The following is an 18,813-nucleotide window of genomic DNA, read 5'->3' as shown; positions in this document are numbered from 1 at the left end:
ACACACAGGACAAAAGGTGAATCTATGCATACTGCTTAGGTAGGGATTTACAAGAGGACTGAAGAGGCGGATAGGGTACGGGATTCTAGAGGGAATGACACAGATATTGGTGCCATTATAAGAGAGAAGGGTTGCAAACACCAAGTAAGGACCGAAAGCAAACTATTCTGGATTCTTATCACCCCCCCCACCCCTGCCCATAGTGCACAGTTGGATGAGAAATAATGTGGGTTTTTTTTCACTCAGAAACTGCTTCAGATATTGTGGATCATAAAAATATATATTTACTAGTTGTTTAGCCCGTTACATTAACGGGTGCTAGCAGCCCTTCTCCCTTATTTTTACCTTCTCCCTGTCCAGCAACACCTCCCCCCCCCATATAGCAGTAGCCCTTCTCCTTTTATCTCCCCCTGTCCAGCAGCACCCCTCCCATTCCCTCCTCCCCCTGTCCAGCAGTAGCTCTTCTCCTTTATGTCCTGCTCCCCCCTGTCCAGCAGTAGCCCCAGGAAAAAAGTGAGGATCACAGGACCAAAGCTTTTACTCCAATCCTCTTGATGTCTGACATCCAAGTAGGGGAAATCCACTCTCCCCCACCTCCTTGCTCCTGCTGCACTTCCTCCTCGGCTATACACACACTTACATACAGCTCTCCGGCTCCTCGCACCCCTCCTCCACCTTCCGCTTCTTCGGCGGGGGCCAACGTTTTCTTTATTTTGTTTTCTTTTCGCGTGTTCCTCCATCACGGAAAAACAGCACTACCGGCCAACTTAGTCCCTTGCCGCACCCTTCCCGCGGTCCCAACAAACGTCCTTACTCCACCAGGGGCCGCGGCACTCTAAACACGCTGCTTCGCGGCCTGCTACTGCCCTGATTTGCTCTGCCGGGCAGAGCAAATCAGGGCAGTAGCAGGCCGCGAAGCCGCGTGTTTAGAGTGCTGCGGCCCCTGGTGGAGTAAGGTCGTTTGTTGGAACCGCGGGGCGGGAAGAGAAGAGGAGCGGCGGCAAGGAACTAAGGGAGCCGAAGGTAGGGTCGGATGGGAGGCTGAACAGGGGTTCGGGTGTGCCGGGGAGAGGAACGAAGACGCCGACGCCGACCGGATAGAGAGAGAGAGAGAGAGAGCCGCTGCAGCGTCTCTGAAATTGAAAAAAACTTTGGTCTTGACTTTTTTTTTTTTAGTTGAAAGACGCGGCGGTGGCTCCTCTCATGATCCCCACCTGCGTCGGAAGTCTGAAGCAGGCGGGGATCGTGAGAGTAGCCACCGCCGCATCTTTCAGAGAACCGTAAGCCGCGCATGCGCACTTCCTATGTGTCGCTACAGCTCACAGAAAAGCGGCGCACACTTAGGAACTGCGCTTGCGCGGCTTACCATTTTATTATATTAGATGCTTCTGAGCGTTAATAATACATTTTGCTGGAATCTTAAAAAAAAAAAATTGCTCCTATGGCTCTAACTTGAGATTTAAATTTTGCCAAAGACTTTTCTTTACTAACTGCATTGCCCAAGAAACTCAGCAAAACTTTTTTTTTTAACCTTAAAGCAATTTATTGGAATTCCTAAAGAATGGTCTTTAGACAAAATTTCTGCTCATCTTAGAAGCAAATGTAACCAATAAAATACCACGAGTCTTAAAGAGAGTAGAAATGTGCTCTTGAGAAATCTCGAGTCTCCGTCAGAAAAAAATTAGGAGACTTACCCCCTCTTTTATGGAACTCCGATGGCAGTTTCTAGCACGGGGAGCCGCGCTGAATGGCCCGTGCTGTTCCCGATGCCCATAGGAACTCACTGAGCGTCAGGAGCAGTGCGGGTCATTCAGCGCGGTTCCCCATGCTAGAAACTTCATAAAAAAGGCCTTAATAGGGATCGATACCTCAGGGGTTCCCTCTATCTCAGTGGAAGCTCACTTTGATGCTGCAAAAAAAAAAAATACACCCTACGCACGGGTGGAATTGCTTGTGGCAATATCAAAATCTCAGCAGGCATTCGAGAAAATTCAAAATCCTTAAATTCCTATGGGCTCCTTTTATCAAGGCGCGCTACGGGGGTTAGTGTCGGACATTTCATCACGCGCTAACCCCTGCGGCAAGCCAAAAAACTAACGCCTCGTCAATGAGGTGTTAGCAACTAGCGTGGCAGGCAGTTGAACGCGCAGTATTCCCCTGCGTTAACCGCCTACCGCGCCTTGATAAAAGGACCCCTATATCTAGCAAAGGCCTCCATAACATCCAAATGATTCTACAACACAATATTATCTTTTATAAGGGATTTATTAGCCAGTTCAGAATGAGTCCATCTGAGGAGCATGAGTTACTACTTACTGAGTGTACTCATACCAAATTAGCTGCTGCCTTTCAGGAGAATTTGCAAACTTTAACGGCATACCCAGACAGAATTCCTTTGACCCAAATCAATGAGTTGCCCAAATCATCGCGCGTTAAGAGGATCGTGGATGCTCTTACTTTACAAGGATGAACAATCTAGGATGGCTATGCTAGGAGCAGGTTTAGAAATCTGATCCACAGCCTGCCATCACTGTCCCCCATCAACTCCAGATGTATCAGAGCGTTCACTTTGGACTGGGGACTAGTATGACATTAGATGGTACCACACTCCTTGATCAACCAACATCTAGGGTACTTGTTTGAACATAAGAATAACCTTACTGGGTTAGACCAATGGTCCATCAACCCCAGTAGCCCGTTCTCACGGTGGCCACTCCAGGTCACTAGTACCTGGCCAAAACCCAAGGAGTAGCAATATTCAATGCTACTGATCCAGGGCTCTCCAAATGCAATTAAAATGGCAAAAATTTAACCTATCTCCATTTCTTTAATACAAAGAAGCACCCAGAGAAGTATTGGCAGAATCTAGTCCTCAAAGTTAAAGGTGATATCAATGCATAGCTAACTTCCTCTTGAGAGCCATCTTAGGGGAATGAGCTGCAGGAGCATACAGCTGAGCATCTACAAGACCCACTGTGAAGCCCTGAGTATTTTCAAAGGAAGATTCTTAAAGTACAGGAAAGTTCCCAGAATAGTACAGCTCCTCTTGAAAATGGCTTCCATCTTGGTTAGACTCCTCCCTCATGATATCTGTGCTAGTTATAGGGGAACTAGTATTTTAGCCCGTTACATTAATGGGTGCTAGAATATATGTCTGTCTGTCTATATTTCTGTCTCTCTCTCTCTGTCCCGCTGTCTTTCTTTCTGTCTGTCTCTCTCCCTGGCCCCCTTTGTCTGTCTGTCTTTCTGTGTCTCTCCCTGTCCCTGTGTCTTTCTTCTTTTCTTTCTGTCTCCCTTCCTCCTGCTGTTGGTAGAATATATGTCTGTCTTTCTTTCTGTTTCTCTCCCTACCCCTGTCTTTTTCTTTCTGTCTCTCTTCCTCCCGCTGTCTTTCTTTCTGTCTCTCTCCCTCCCTGGCCCCCTTTGTCTGTCTGTCTTTCTGTGTCTCTCCCTGTCCCTGTGTCTTTCTTCTTTTCTTTCTGTCTCCCTTCCACCTGCTGTTGGTAGAATATATGTCTGTCTTTCTTTCTGTTTCTCTCCCTACCCCTGTCTTTTTCTTTCTGTCTCTCTCCCTCCCTGGCCCCCTTTGTCTGTCTGTCTTTCTGTCTCTCTCTCTGCCCCTGTCCCTGTGTCTTTCTTCCTATCTCCTTCCCTACTTCCCTGTGCAGCAGCCGCAGCATTCCCTCTCCCTCCATTTACCGCAAGAGGAGCCTGCACGGACCGAACAGCCCGAGCCCCGACCAGTGTAACTTTCCAGCGGTTCCTCTCACGATCGACGCCTTCTCCGATGCAGGAGCAGCTTGTGAGAGGAGCCACTGCAGCGTCTTTTAAGCTAAAACAGAAACTTCGGCCCGGCCTGTAGGTCAGGGTTTTCTTGGGCTGACCGCCACCCACTGCTGGTGGCTCTGTGATCGCCCGTCACGGCCACCACGGCCGACATCTGCCTCGGGGGAAGAGAGAAAGAGAGAGAGATTCGTGCGCATGCGCACTCCTACCTGCGGTGCCCTACAGCGCACAGAAAATGGGAGCACGCAGGTGGGAGTGCGCATGCGCAGCTTAGGGTTTTATTATATTTGATTTTTGCACTGAACGTTCATGGAGATGACCTCGTATGCTGGTGTTCACCACCTCTTCATTGCCCCCAAATTCCCATATCTGTGGGGTTACTGGGAGCCCCATTTATCAAGCTGAGATCATGAGGCACCAGCTGTGGTATTTTGTCTCTCTCCATAGTGCTTTGGTATGCTACTATATCTGATAGATTCATGGGAGGAATTACAACTCGGACCTGCTTCTTGAAAGCATTTTCTTCAGCTGACTCAAGATTTGAGTTCGATGACTTACTTTTGACCTTTTGCAAGTTTGCTGTAGAATGCAAGGTATCTTGGAAGCCTGACGCAACACTTTCTGATATCTGGAGGTGTGTAAAAGCAAGCTTACTTGCAGCCACAGTCGTATCAAACTGTGAAGAACTACCTTTCTTTGTGATGTGAAGAGACTCAAGAAATGGTGAAAATAAATTGGCAATCGAATGTCGTCAAGACTCAAGAATAGAATTCAGATGACTTCATTGTTAGAACGTGTATTGAAGTAGGCTTTATACTCCAGTACAAAACTTGCAGCTCCTTTGTCTATGCTCAGACTTTAACACTTGGGTTTTGCCCAACTAAATATAATTTAAATCCCTCGTGCGCTCTGATTTGAGAGACAGCAAGCAAATTAGTTTGGGTGCTAGACTTCAAGAGTCGATGGGACAAACAGGTGGGAGTACTACAGAGTTATGCTCAAACGATAGATACTCCAGGGAAGAAGGGTTCTTGAGTGGGCAGACTTGTTGGGCCGTCGGCCCTTTTCTGCCGTCATATTCTATGTTTCTATGTTAAATCTGCAATTAGGAATAATATTAAATAAACATTGTCACGTATGCATTATTTATCACAGCATATGACCCTAACGTAACATTTGCGACATGATCATCTTGATTTTTATTAATAATTACGGGCAATTGTGTGCATTAAATATACAGTGGTGCCTCACACAACGAACTTAATTGGTTCCAGGAGCAAGTTTGTTATGTGAAACGTTCGTTATGTGAAACGCGTTTTCCCATAGGAATACATGTAAAAAAAAATAATTCGTTCTGCAGCATAAAATATGCTAAGATGACATAAAAAAGATAAATTTTTTGTTATTATTTTTATTTAGATACATCTAAAAACATACATCTCCCTGTCCTTTTACTTCCACTATCTTCCTATCCCATCTCTATTCCCTTTTGTCCCTCTCCCCATGATCAATCATCTCACCACCTCTCTCTGCCCTCACCCTCAGGGTTCAAGATTGCTTCCACTCTTTTTCCTGTTGTTCTCTCTGCCTGTCACCCTATGATTTAGCATCCCTTCTGCCCTTGTCCAATATTTCCCCTTCTCTCCCTCCCTCTCATCCCCTGCTCCAACATGTGCTTTCAGCGGCCTTCTCCCCCCTTAAGCGTCTTTTCTTCTCCACTCCACCTTTCCTCCCTCCCTGCCTCCACCTTTGTGGCGCTTTTGCACCCGACCGACAACAGAACAGGCCCGGTCGGACAAATCTCCCTGTCCTGTAGCCGCGAATCTAAATTACCTTCTTACAGCAGCTGGATTATTGAAGCTGCTGTAAGAGGTAATTTAGATTCGCGGCTACAGGGCAGGGAGGTTTGTCGGCCGGGCCTGTTGTCGGTCGATCGGGGGACCTGACCAGCTGTGCACATTCTTCGGGGCGGACCGCCCCCTCCCCCCTCTTTCGTTCGCCATTGCCTTCTTCCTACCTGCCCTGCCGCAGCCGCACACAGCCGAACGGAAGTCTTCCTGATGTCAGCGCTGACGTCGGAGGAAGGGAGGGCTTTGCTTAAGCCCTCCCTCCGACGTCAGCGCTGACATCGGGAAGATTTCCGTTCGGCTGTGTGCTGCGACAGGGCAGGTAAGGAGAAGGAGACTACCCTCGCGGCTCGACCAACCCCGCTGCGATCCAACCCCGCAGGAACCCCGGACTTCGTTGTGTGAAACGAAGTCCGTTGTACGAATTAAGACATAAAGTTCGTTGTGCGCAGCGTTCGCTGTGCGAGGCGTTCGCTGTGCGAGGCACCACTGTATATCTTATAGGCTTGCTGGCAATGGGAATGTTTTGACTTGTAAAAAGAAAAGACCCTCTGTTTTTGCAGCTTGGGTTCGCATACAGTAATTGCTGTCGTGGCTGTCGAGCTTCTTAACAGCTTTTGGCAAGGGAAGATTCTAGTTGTTTAGGTCAGGTTTTCTGCTTCCCCCCCCAGACTGTTCCAAAATGATCTCCCTAATGTTCTTTGGCTGAATTTTCCTTTCTGGTACTCCGCTCCCGCTTTCAATATCATAGTATAACAAGCAGAGAGAGCATGTGGAGTGCGGCTCGTGGAATTCTTTCTTACCCTTGTGCGCGTGGAGCAGTTCAAGTTTAATATTCAAGTTTCAAGTTTAATATTCATTTGATTAATCGCTTATAACAGTATCTAAGCGATGTACAATTTAAAAGCCATCAGAATGTGGTAATACATTTAATTTACAAATAAGAAACAAAAGACAGACAAATTTGAACAAACAGGAAAGGGTGGGGAGGAGGGTGGAAAGTTACAATTTTGTTATGTATTAGAATTTAACATCAAAAGGGAAGCACATTAGGTAGTAATGGGTTAAGATGAGATACGAAGAATGCAGGAACCATGAAACATTCATAGCTAAGAAGAAAAAATTTAAACTGAATCAGGTTGGACAGACTGGATGGACCATTCGGGTCTTTATCTGCCGTCATCTACTATGTTACTATGGTTTGGAAAGAATAATAATCAAACTTGCGAGTGGTAGTGTATGAAACCATTATGGCAACCAGTGCTAAGGTGGTTTCAGTCACTAGATGTCACGATAAGTAGCAAAAAGCCTGAAAACGAAACCTAAAATTGCTAAAACCGATTTAACAAAATACTCAAAAATTCAGCAATGATTTTAGAAAGGGCCGAAGCCCTCACTGAGTTGGCCAAAATGGGGAGAGTACTGAAAAGGTTTAGCAAAGTATTAAAAAAAAAAAACCAAACAACCCCAATGAAAGAAGAGAGAGAGACTGCAATGGATCAATCAGCTAGCAGCATGCTTGACTGACCTAATGGCTGTGACCTAAATCAGTTCACCCCGTACATCATAATGTCTCCTCTATAGTGAAAGAATAAATGTAATAATAAGTGAAAATAATATACGTAGCAACCATTAAGAAAGCTATTCAGTTCAGCCACTAGGTTTCAGTGTAGAACTTACAAGAAAGAAAATGAAATTCCCATCTGAATCATTAAGAGGCAATCCAGCAGGGGGCGCTGCAGTAGGGAAAGTACTTAGAGCATGTCTCATGAAATTATTTCCAGCCTCTCTATTGTTTATTGAAAGCTTCTATACCGCTGCTAATGACTGGGGGAATCAATTTAGAGCGGTTTATTTGAGCTTTGTAATGGCGTTACAATACATGAGCTTCTGTAAAGGTGTTACAATACAAAGTTTGCATTTCCTGGGATGGTTTCAGTACAGACATTATTAAACCCTAGTCAATACTTGTACTCTGAAAAGCTTTGAGTTGGCTAGTAGACAATATGGATAGACCCAAGAGTTTGCTTAGTTCTTGCTGTTTATTCTAAATGGATGCTGAGATGTTACGATAACTATCTTTGAAGTAGTTCTCCTTTAGGCTCCTGTTTCCTTAAGCTGGATATTGGAGGAGAGTGTGGTGCACTGGTTAAAGGTGCAGCCTCAGCATTCTGAGGTTGTGGGTTCAAACCCATGCTGTTCCTTGTGACTCCTGGGCAGTCACCTAATCCCCCCATTGCCTCAGGGAGATTGTGAGTCTACTGAGACAGACAGGAAAAATGCTTGAGTTCCTGGATAAATTTGTGTAAACTGTTTTGAGCTCCCGTGGGAGAGCAGCATCGAAAATTGAATAAATGGAGACACAGGGCACTGCATACAAATAGAAGAAATTGGGTCTCATCAAAGATTCCAGTCTATTAATGCACATGATAGAAAGAAATTTTTTGTGGATCAGGCCCTGTTAGTTCTGGGGAATAAAGACATAAGAACTGCCATCTCCGGATCAGACCTTCGGTCCATCAAGTCCGGCGATCCGCACACGCGGAGGCCCTGCCAGGTGTACACCTGTCGTAATTTATAGTCCACCATATCCTTATATGCCTCTCTTAAGGAGACTAATTTGTTTAAATTTTGGTACACTTCTCCCTCTGTATTCATGGTTTCAGCATTCGCAGTTTCGATTATTCACGGTTTTTAGCTTGCTGGCTCCTCCCCTCCCCCCCATCACATCAGCTTGCATAGAGAAATCGCCGATTCCAAGCGTTTACAGAGAAAATCGCCGATTCCCGGCACTTTCTTCACCGTGTTTTGCCTCTCCTTCAGGAACAGGCCAGGTCTCCCACCATGTTGTTCGCAGTTTCACCATATTCACGATGGTTTTTAATAGAAAACAGCGAATAACTTATGAAAAAGTTATTAACGGTTTTTCGGTATTTGCGGCTCTGTTAATCTCCTATCACAGTGAATATGGAGGGAGAAGTGTAGAATAAATACAAGAAAAATAACGAAGGACCTTGGGTTTCATCCTGCATCAGAATTATTCATAGCTGAGGAAACTAACTGGTGTCGGTCCCTACCATCCTAACTGTACAGTCTGGCTGTTGGATGAATCTCCCCTTGCTCCATCCTTCTTTCCATCTCTCCTGACCATTCCCCAGAGCCATCTAATTCTCCTTCCAGTTATTTTGTGACATCCTTCGGGACAGTAAGGGAATTTTTCAAGTACCTTTCTTATTTCTAATCTTAATGTATATTTTCTGTAAACCGCTTAGAACCTAACGGATGTAGTGGTATATAAGAAATAAATTACATTACATTACATTACATCCTCCCCCCACCGGCCCCTTTTCTCAGATTAAAGGAGGGGGATATTTTTTTTTTTCTTTTCCCCAAGGTCCAAATGTGCTCTATTTAAGCATCCGCCAGGTGTATAATAAAGACTCTACAGCACTTTCCAGTTAAAATAGCAGTAAATCAAAGTTATGTGATGAGCTGTACGACAATCCTCTATAATAAAACCCTTACCTGTGCATGCGCAGTTGAAACGGCGTTATCCCTGCTGCCGTGATTTGTGCTTTCGTGCCGTGTTCTATTTGCAGCTTGTGGCTCATGCGGCGTGTGTGGGCTTGCGGTGTGTGCAGCATGCGTGGGCTTGCGGCACGTGCGGCGGTGAGAGCAACGCCAGGAAGGTGTCCTTCGAGGTGCTGCGAGGCGTCCGGCTGCTACTGCTGCACAGGGAAGTGGAGGGGGGAGAGGGAAAAGGGGCTGCTTTGGGGGGATGGGGTGTGCTGGGGGGCAGGCAGCAATCATGGTTTGCTCAGGGGGGGTCAGAGAGAGATAGGCAGGGGGCCAGGGAGAGAGACAGACAAGGAGCCAGGGAGAGACACAGACAGAAAGAATGACAAAACAGATAGGGGGGCCAAAGAGACAGACAGACAGACAGCGGCCAAGGAACGAGAAAGAAAGAAAGACAGACAGGGGGCCAGGGAGAGATACAGACAGAAGGAATTACAGACAGACAGGGAGCCATAGAGACAGACAGAAAGACAGACAGCGGCCAAAGAGAGAGACAAAGAAAAAAAGACAGACAGAGAGAGAGACAGAAAGAAAGAAAGACAGACAGTGGCTAAGGAGATAGAGAGACAGAAAGAAAGACAGACAGACATCTATTCTAGCACCCGTTAATGTAAAGGACTTAAAGACTAGAGAAATGTCCTATTTTCCTCTCCTCTCAGTACTCTTTGAGGGATGTTTGATTGCGTTGATCAGACTCCAGCGATGGATTTCAAGTGAATCCTCTGCTTCAGCCCTCGTTTAAAATCTCATGGGTGGGTCTTTTAAAGAAAACCTTGACTAATCATTGGACTCTTTTCCCCTACCCATCAGAGCACAAAGACGGCATCGGAGCCTCCATTGGCTCCCCCAGTTTCAGAAGAAGAAGATGAGGAAGAGGAGGAGGAAGAGGATGACAGTGAGCTGCCACCTGTTATTGCACCTCGACCCGAGCACACAAAATCAGTAAGCTGGTAGTAGCCATTGCTCATAGCTAATCCTAGAGTAAGTGAGAGAGAGAGAGAATTGATACACCAATGTCATAAAATGATTTTGTTAGCCTTGAAGTCATAAGGAAAGCCCAGATCAGTTCCTGATTAGTAAATACCTGATTAGAGAATGACACGGGGACAAATTTTTCCCCGTCCCTGCAGGAACTCAATTTCCCTGTCTTGTCCCTCCAAGTTTTGTCGCAGTCCCTGTCCTTGCCCCATTCCTGTAAGCTCTGTCTTAACTGCACAAGCCTCGAACACTTATGATTTTAAAGTGTTTGAGGCTTGTGCAGATGAGGACGGAGCTTAGGCATTGGTGGATTGAGGCATTATGACATCACAATCTGAGCTCTAGAATGTTACTTATGATTTTAAAGTGTTTGAGGCTTGTGCAGATGAGGGCGGAGCTTAGGCATTGGTGGAATGAGGCATTATGACATCACAATCTGAGCTCTAGAATGTTACTTATGATTTTAAAGTGTTTGAGGCTTGTGCAGATGAGGGCGGAGCTTAGGCATTGGTGGAATGAGGCATTATGACATCACAATCTGAGCTCTAGAATGTTGCTACTTATGATTTTAAAGTGTTTGAGGCTTGTGCAGATGAGGGCGGAGCTTAGGCATTGGTGGAATGAGGCATTATGACATCACAATCTGAGCTCTAGAATGTTGCTACTTATGATTCTAAAGTGTTTGAGGCTTGTCTGGTAACCCTAGGTTTATGAGCATAACGCTAAGTTAGGAGCGTAAATCCTTGGATATTGGGTCCTCAAGCCTTTTCTGTGTTTCTTGCTACTTTGATTAAGATGGAGCCATTATGAGGGTGACTCTACTTTATAAACTGGGCTCTGACTTTGCTCATGTTGCGTTTGTGTTTAAAATACTAGCACTCAGACACGCATGTGCACACCCACCTGCTTAAGTGCTGGCAGGGCACCTAAGCGCTAGTCTGAAAATACTCAATAGTGTGTATTTATTTGCAAAGGGGGCGGGGCTTAGACGAGGCTCCCACTCACCGAATGCTGTCAATTACCTTTGTCCCTGCTAAGTTAGATGCCCGCACTTGGGCAAGCTCCACTGCTGGCGTGCAAATGTTTGTGCACCGATATCAGCTGACTCTTATAGTCTATAGTGGAACCTAGGCATCTAGATTCCATTATAGGATAGGTACGTACCACACGGCCCTGGTGTACCTATGGGGTGAGACAGAAAAAAGTACTCCCCGGAGCGTTTTGCCATTCTCTCGGCAAACGCTTTCCATTTCAGTGAGAAATTATGTCTATTTAGTCATCATACTTATGTCTTATTATTAAACATCATCTAATTCTTATAAGCTATGTTGATTTTACTGACAGTTTAGTCTTACTACCTAGCAATTTTTTGCCTGTTGAAAATGTTCAAGGTAAAACACAGTAAAATGAAGTCATTCGAATGATACAATTAACAGTTCGCAGTCGCTGTGAATGCTCAAAATTGTCCACCCCCAGTTTATTTCTTTTATTTTCTAGTACAGTATTTAAATTTCATTGTACACCGCTGCAATCCTCCTGGCAAAGCAGTATAGCAAATTTGAATAAACCAAACTAAAGTTAACACAGGCCTTCAGTTGTTGTGGAAAATTAACAGTCTTCTTGATAAGTCCCTGTGGCCAGTGGTAAAATAAGGAGTGGGGGGAGGGCAGCCCTGGCCGCCGTCATGGTGAGGGACCCAGCATCCCTCCTCCACCCTGCCCACTCCTTCCCACACCTCCCTCCACCACATGTGCACCTTCCACATGCTGTTCGCGCCAGCCTTAGTTCCTACTGACATCACTTCCTGGTTGCGGGACCAGGACTTGACGTCAGAAGGGAGCCGAGTCTGGTGTGAGCAACAAGTTAAACATTTCAAGAGGTAGGCAGGGGCCCTCAAGCGGCGGGGAAGAGTGGGAGGGGCGCTCAAGTGGCGGGGAAGAGTGGGAAGGGCCCTCAAGTGGCAGGGAAGAGTGGGTGGAGCGCTCAACTGTGGAGGAAGAGTGGGAGGGGCCCTCAAGCGGCGGGGAAGAGTGGGAGGGGCCCTCAAGCGGCGGGGAAGAGTGGGAGGGGCCCTCAAGCGGCGGGGAAGAGTGGGAGGGGCCTTCAAGCGGCGGGGAAGAGTGGGTGGAGTGCTCAACTGTGGAGGAAGAGTGGGAGGGGCCCTCAAGCGGCGGGGAAGAGTGGGAGGGGCCCTCAAGCGGCGGGGAAGAGTGGGAGGGGCCCTCAAGCGGCGGGGAAGAGTGGGAGGGGCCCTCAAGCGGCGGGGAAGAGTGGGAGGGGCCCTCAAGCGGCGGGGAAGAGTGGGAGGGGCCTTCAAGCGGCGGGGAAGAGTGGGTGGAGTGCTCAACTGTGGAGGAAGAGTGGGAGGGGCGCTCAAGCGGCGGGGAAGAGTGGGAAGGGCCCTCAAGCGGCGGGGAAGAGTGGGTGGAGCGCTCAACTGTCGGGGAAGAGTGGGAGGGGTGCCCAAGCAGCAGGGAAGAGTGGGAGTCGCAAGGCGCGGTGATGTGGGGTGCCAACCTTTGTCGGTATGCCACCATATGTATATATCTGGTTCAGATGGTATTGTATAAAACTATGAGCATAGGCTTCATTACATGTTTGCATCTCGGGCATAGAGACACTCACATGTTCGAGTGCAGAAACAATGTAAGATGAAACCAGTTTGCTAAGGATAGGCATCATCTCTGGAATATTGACCTCCAGACTCCCCCTCGACCCTCAGCTCTTCTACCCCATACATTACATTACATTACATTAGTGATTTCTATTCCGCTTGTGCCTTGCGGTTCTAAGCGGATTACAAGTTAGAGGACTGGACATTTCCAGTAGCATTGCAGTACATGTAATCAAGAGTGTGTCCAGTTACAATTGTTAGTCTGGACTTTTCCAGGAGAAATTGATAGCAGGTAGTAGATAGTGATAGGTTGTTTAGACGAATATAGCTTCAGTAACTTGATGTTTTTTCAGGTCTACACACGTTCTGTAATTGAACCCATTGCGTTACCAGCACCGGTGAAGGAGACCCCAACCTCCCCAGTGTCCTCGCAGCCTGAAAATTCAAGCACTCTGTATAGAAACACAGACCGGCAACGCAAGAAATCCAAAATGACAGATGAGGAGATCCTAGAAAAACTGAGTGAGTTTCATTTTCAATACTTACTTCTAGAGAGTGAAGTGCTTTGTAAGTCATAGGAATCTTTGCCCTGCTTGTCTCTCAGCCTTTTAATTAATACTGTGTGAAGAAGGATCATGGGATACCACCTTCTCACTATCTGCATTTTAAAGTGTGGACAGCCCTAAACAAGGCAAATAGTTTCTCCTTCTTTTTTTTGTGTGAAGCTATGATTATTTAAACCTAGCAGGGTTTAAAAAAGGATTATATAATGTCCTAAAAGAGAAGTCCATAGGCCATTATTGAGATGGCTTGGGGAATTCCACTGCTTTATTCCTAGGATAAGAAAAATAAAATCTGGTTTTCTCCTTGGGAACTTGCCAGGCACATGTGACCTGAGTTGGCCACTGCTGAAAACAGGATACTGGGCTTGATGGACCTTGAGTATATCTCAGTATGACAGCTCTTATGGTCTTATGTGAGCCAAGTATAGGATAATCAAGCTATTGTGACATCATTGCTGAGGCTGGCTCTTAGGCATTGGTGGAATGAGGCATTATGACATCACAATCTCAGCTCTGGAATGTTGTTACTCTTTGGGTTTCTCCCAGGTACTTGGGACCTTGGTTGGCCACTGTAGGAAACAGGATACAGGATACAGTATGGCAGTTCTTAAGAACATTTTCTTATATGTGCTGGACTGAAGAAATAGAGTGAGTCTGTCCCCTCGCATTCAAATTTGGCTTAATGGCCCTAAATTGAATTCACTTTTGGAAACATTCTTGTGTCTTGTCTTACACCATAACGCACCTAACCTTCTCTTACTGATACTGTTAGGTTATATATAATTCTTACTGCTACAGCTAGGCCACAAATATCGGGTCTTATGTTAGTTCTGTCTTCACTGTTAGACAAAAAAGAATCAATCAATAATTGAACAACACTTTTCTCTCTTCTACAAAATCAGAACAGTGTCTGCCAATAATTCTTCACCTAGGCTGCAGGGATGCGTTTATCTTAGGGCAGGGGTAGGGAACTCTGGTCCTCGAGAGCCGTATTCCAGTCGGGTTTTCAGGATTTCCCCAATGAATATGCATGAGATCCATTTGCATGCACTGCTTTCAATGCATATGCATTGGGGAACTCCTGAAAACCTGACTGGACTACGGCTCTCGAGGACTGGAGTTCCCTACCCCTGTCTTAGGGTTACCAGACATCCAGATTTCACTGGACAAGTCTTCCTTTTCAAGGACATGTCCGGGGGTCCGAACGGCATTTCAATACCAGCACTTTGGGTTTTGAAAAGTTTTCAGCTAGCAGCGACCTCGGGACGGCATGTGCGGATGCAATGCGGTGGCATCGCACGCAGGCGCGTGATTTCATTGTGTCATTCCAGGTTGAGGGGCGGGGCTGGGGACGGAATGGGGGCGGAACGGGGCATGGCTCAGGTGGAGCAGGGCGGGACCAGACAGAACTGGGCGGGCCTGGGGGGGGCGGAGCCATGGGTCCGGATTTTCATTATGGTAACACTGGCTTTGCCTCTGTCACCTCTTGGCTTTTTTAAGGTCCCCAGTTGCTTGTGGCTACATATGTGTTAGCTCAATTTATGTTTATGGCTAGGGGTCTGGATTTTCCTTCTAAAAAAATTTATTTTGTGTGAGCAACAAGTTTACAAACCAACAATTTTCCAGATTTGCAAGTATTTTTGTGAACGACCATGTAAAATCTGTGGGTGACGCTCCCAGAATTTATGAATGATTACTCATGTGCTCAGCTCACAGGGGACATAGCTGGTTAGCTCTTTTAGTCTTTAAAACAATTAAGACCAATACACCGGCTTTTATTGATAGGCTCCTGATCCCATATAGTTCATTGAGAGTTCTTAGATCATCCTCTCAGTCTACCCTTAACGTTCCCTCCTTGAAAATTATCGGAACACGCCGTGCCTCTATTTTTTCAGTAACAGCACCAACGATTTGGAATTCTCTCCCTTTGTTCATGAGACTTGAACAAGATTTGCAGAAATTCAAGAGTAGTTTAAAGTGTCTACTTTTCAAAGAAGCCTTCAATTGAATTTACCAAGTATATCATGAGACATCATCTTATGATCTATCTCATTCACGAAATCAGTTCACCAGTATTTCTCTCTTTCGATCTCTCATAACCACTTTCTACTTTCTCTTACCCTCCCAATGTACTTCCCTTTTATGTACTTTTCTCGAAAAATTGTATTTCTGCCCTCCATTCCTATTGTTTCTCAAGTTTAATTACCCCTGTTGGTCTAGTTATAAATATTATGTATCAGTGATTTCTTTAAAATCACATTTTTATTTTTGTAAAACGCTTTGTAATTTGAAAAGCGTTTCATCAAATAATTTGAATAAACTTGAAACTTAAACTTGAAACTTGTTAGAAGGAGGTAAAAGAAATTAGCGGAATTACAGGAGAGGAGAGGACCTAAAATGATAGGCCTTAAAGAAGGACGTATAATGTTGTTTGCTTGCAGGCTACTATCACAGCCACAACCTAGACAAGGGGAAAAGAGGCAGAAAGAATTAATGTAGGAGGGAGGCTGTTATTTGAAGCCATCTCTATACGGAAATGTTTTGAGGGTCATTTTTAAATCTTTCCAATGAGGACTCCAGCTGAAGGGGAGAGAATTCCTGTCCCTGAGCTAGTTCTAAAAAAAACTTAAAATAAACTTTATTCTTATATACCGCCAAACCATGTCAGTTCTAGGCGGTTTACAACAAGAGGAAACTGAACAATCGGCAACTTATACAGATCATTAAAAAAAAAAATAAAGAAAAACATAGGACTCCTTTTACTAAGCCGCGTTAGGGCTTTGACATATGGAATAGTACATGCTACATTTCCACGTGCACTAGACCTTAATGCCAGCAATGAGCTGGCGTTAGTTCTAGAAGCGTAGCACGTGGTAATTTCCTGCGTGCGCTAAAAACACTAGCGTATACCCTAGTAAAAGGAGCCCTTAGGTTCAAATCTATCAAATAATTGCGTTTTTACCAATTTTCTAAAAGAAAAATAAGATGAAACACATGGAATAATTTTTCCGAGCCAGTAATTTGTCTGGAGAATGGAATAATAAGCAGATTCTGTTGTAAAGATCAAAGAGTACGCGATGGTAGATACAGTTTCTAGTTTATTTATTCTTAACCCGCCTTTCCCGAGGCGTAATCAAAACCACATACATTTCAACAATATCAAACATCATAACATATACAAATAATATAAAACCCCACAAATAATATAAAACCTTTGAGAGAAGTTTGCTGACAATACGCCGGACCACCGCAGCACAGTCCATATAATCTGCCGATTCAGGGATGCCTCGGATCCTGATATTGGACCGCCAACTGCGGTTCTCGATTTTGTTGAGTAAATACAGCTGAGTGTTTTGTAAATCCGTATGCTGGGTGTCTTCAATACGGCCCTCAGAGATATCCATCTGGCTCCCCAGTGTCAGAAACTCACTGCGAAGGTCCAATGCCAAAGCAGCCAGCTCAGCACGAACAGCTTTTAAATCCACAAAGAGGCTATCGCAAAACCACAAAGAGGCTACCAACGCCTCCCCTTAGACACGTACCAGTTTAGGTCCCATGTTTCATCCTACAGAAAAGATGGTTTTTCAGCATTTTCTTAAAATTGCTCAAATTTGTTTGCTGTCGTATGTACCATGGGAGCTTATTCCGCGCCTAAGGGTTCGCGCGTTAAAACATATTATTAAGACACAGGCAATCGCAGTGGTTTCACCGTTTGATATAACGAGATCAGCGTGAGTGGCCGAACGCAACTCATGCTGCGGTATAGAATCGGGAGTTGATCAGGACAAGGTGGAGATCGGGACTGGCAGGTTTGGGACACTAGGGGCTCCTTTTACTAAGGTGTGCTAGCGTTTTTAGCGCACGCACAAGATTAGTGTGCGCTAGCCGAAAAATTACTGCTTGCTTAAAAGGAGGCGGTAGCAGCTAGAGCGCGGCATTTTAGCGCGCACTATTCCGCGCATTAACGCCCTAACGCACCTTTGTAAAAGGAGCCCTAGAAGTAGAATTTTGTGGGTAAGTCTGCGAGTTACGGGGAGCCAACGTCCTGATTTTAAGAGCGGAGGTAGACGAATTCCTGCAACCAGCTTTATTGACCACAGTGGCAAAGTTGGCATAGCTGGCTTTAGGAAAGCCTTTTAAAAGTGACCCAAGAATGACTTTGCCATAAAGTTGATTTAAAAAAAAAAACAACGCTCTATTTGATGCTTAGTAGATATCACTCTGTCACTCTGATGCTCCAAATACCGCAAATGACACAAAGGGCTGAGGGTTTTGTTTTTTGTTTTTCTTTCTTAAGCTTTTCAGCTCAGCTGGGACTAAGAGTCATTATTTCAGTTTGAAAGCATGGATATATATTGCAGTATATCATCACCCCAGAGAACAGCAGGAGGTAAATGCCTTCTTACAAAAAAATTATTTTCTGCCCCTGCATTTTAGCTGCTCTGCACTGCTCTGGTTTCTCCAAGTATTGAACCCTTTGAGAACAGAGAAGGGATGCATTTTTCTTAATAAACACAAAAGGAACCCTGTCCTAAAATGCATTAACCCTTTCAGGACCATAAGGATCGTAGGCCAATTTTTGTGGTTTTGACGACATTTTTATGGTAAAAAGGGCTTGCAGATGCCAAAAAATTGATTTTTTTTTGTGAAATATCATTATTTTTATTTAAAAAATCACACTTCTGGCTTATGGACAGTGTGGCAAGTGAATCTTCTCGTCAATCTAGCAACGACGCTAATGAATGAATGTCGGAACCAGTTTGTTTACATAAAGGCAGTATCATATGGAATCCGTACATATCAAATTTAGAACTGTAGACTATCCCAATCAAAATTTATAGGATTTTAAAGTTATGGGACAAATATGTCCCTTGGTCCTGAAAGGGTTAAGCAGTTAACGCAGGAATTAGTGAATGCTGTACTAATAGTTAATGTGGAGGCTTTGACACTTAGCATGCGCTAAACTCCTGCAGTGAAGGGGACGGGGAATGGAGATGGACTGCACCTTTCCGCTGTGGTTCCGAATCCTATCGCTCGTAAACGCAGTAGGTAATACTTGACGTTTAGTGCAGTCACGAAAGGTGACACGGAGGGGATAATTCTCTTCAGGTCACCAGTGTCGGGATGCTACGCGCTAAGTGCAAATTCTGTATTGGCAAATTATGCACAGAATTTATGTTTATTTATTTATCGTAAAAAATGTATGCATCTCTTAAAACTTTGCGATGTTTGATAACATTACATACAGAGTTTTAAAACACAAAAGCCGCGGGCAGCGACTCCTACACGCAGCTATTATGGCTGACCCAGAAGCCTTCCCTCTGACATCGGAGGCTCTGACATCAGAGGGAAGGCTTCCAGGTCCGCCGTAGGAATCGCTGTCCAGAGAAATGACTGTGGCTGGAAGGAGGAGGGAGCTGGCCAGAACATAAGAGCATAAGCAGTGCCT

General features: G+C 45.3%; 1 protein-coding gene across 4 annotated transcripts in view; it reads left to right on the top strand.

Annotated features, from left to right (window-relative positions):
- Window positions 1–18,813, top strand: part of PAK3 (p21 (RAC1) activated kinase 3) — a 223,774-nt gene that overhangs the window by 167,411 nt on the left and 37,550 nt on the right. For all 4 annotated transcript variants that reach the window (XM_033946560.1, XM_033946561.1, XM_033946562.1 and 1 more), the window contains 2 exons: window positions 10,020–10,151; window positions 13,155–13,323. In XM_033946560.1, coding sequence (XP_033802451.1) covers window positions 10,020–10,151; window positions 13,155–13,323 — 301 coding nt within the window. The remainder of the gene's footprint in view (window positions 1–10,019; window positions 10,152–13,154; window positions 13,324–18,813) is intronic.

The sequence above is a fragment of the Geotrypetes seraphini genome, chromosome 5 (genome assembly GCF_902459505.1).
Source record: "Geotrypetes seraphini chromosome 5, aGeoSer1.1, whole genome shotgun sequence".
Lineage (NCBI taxonomy): Eukaryota > Metazoa > Chordata > Amphibia > Gymnophiona > Dermophiidae > Geotrypetes > Geotrypetes seraphini.
This window is presented reverse-complemented; position numbering and strand designations above follow the sequence as displayed.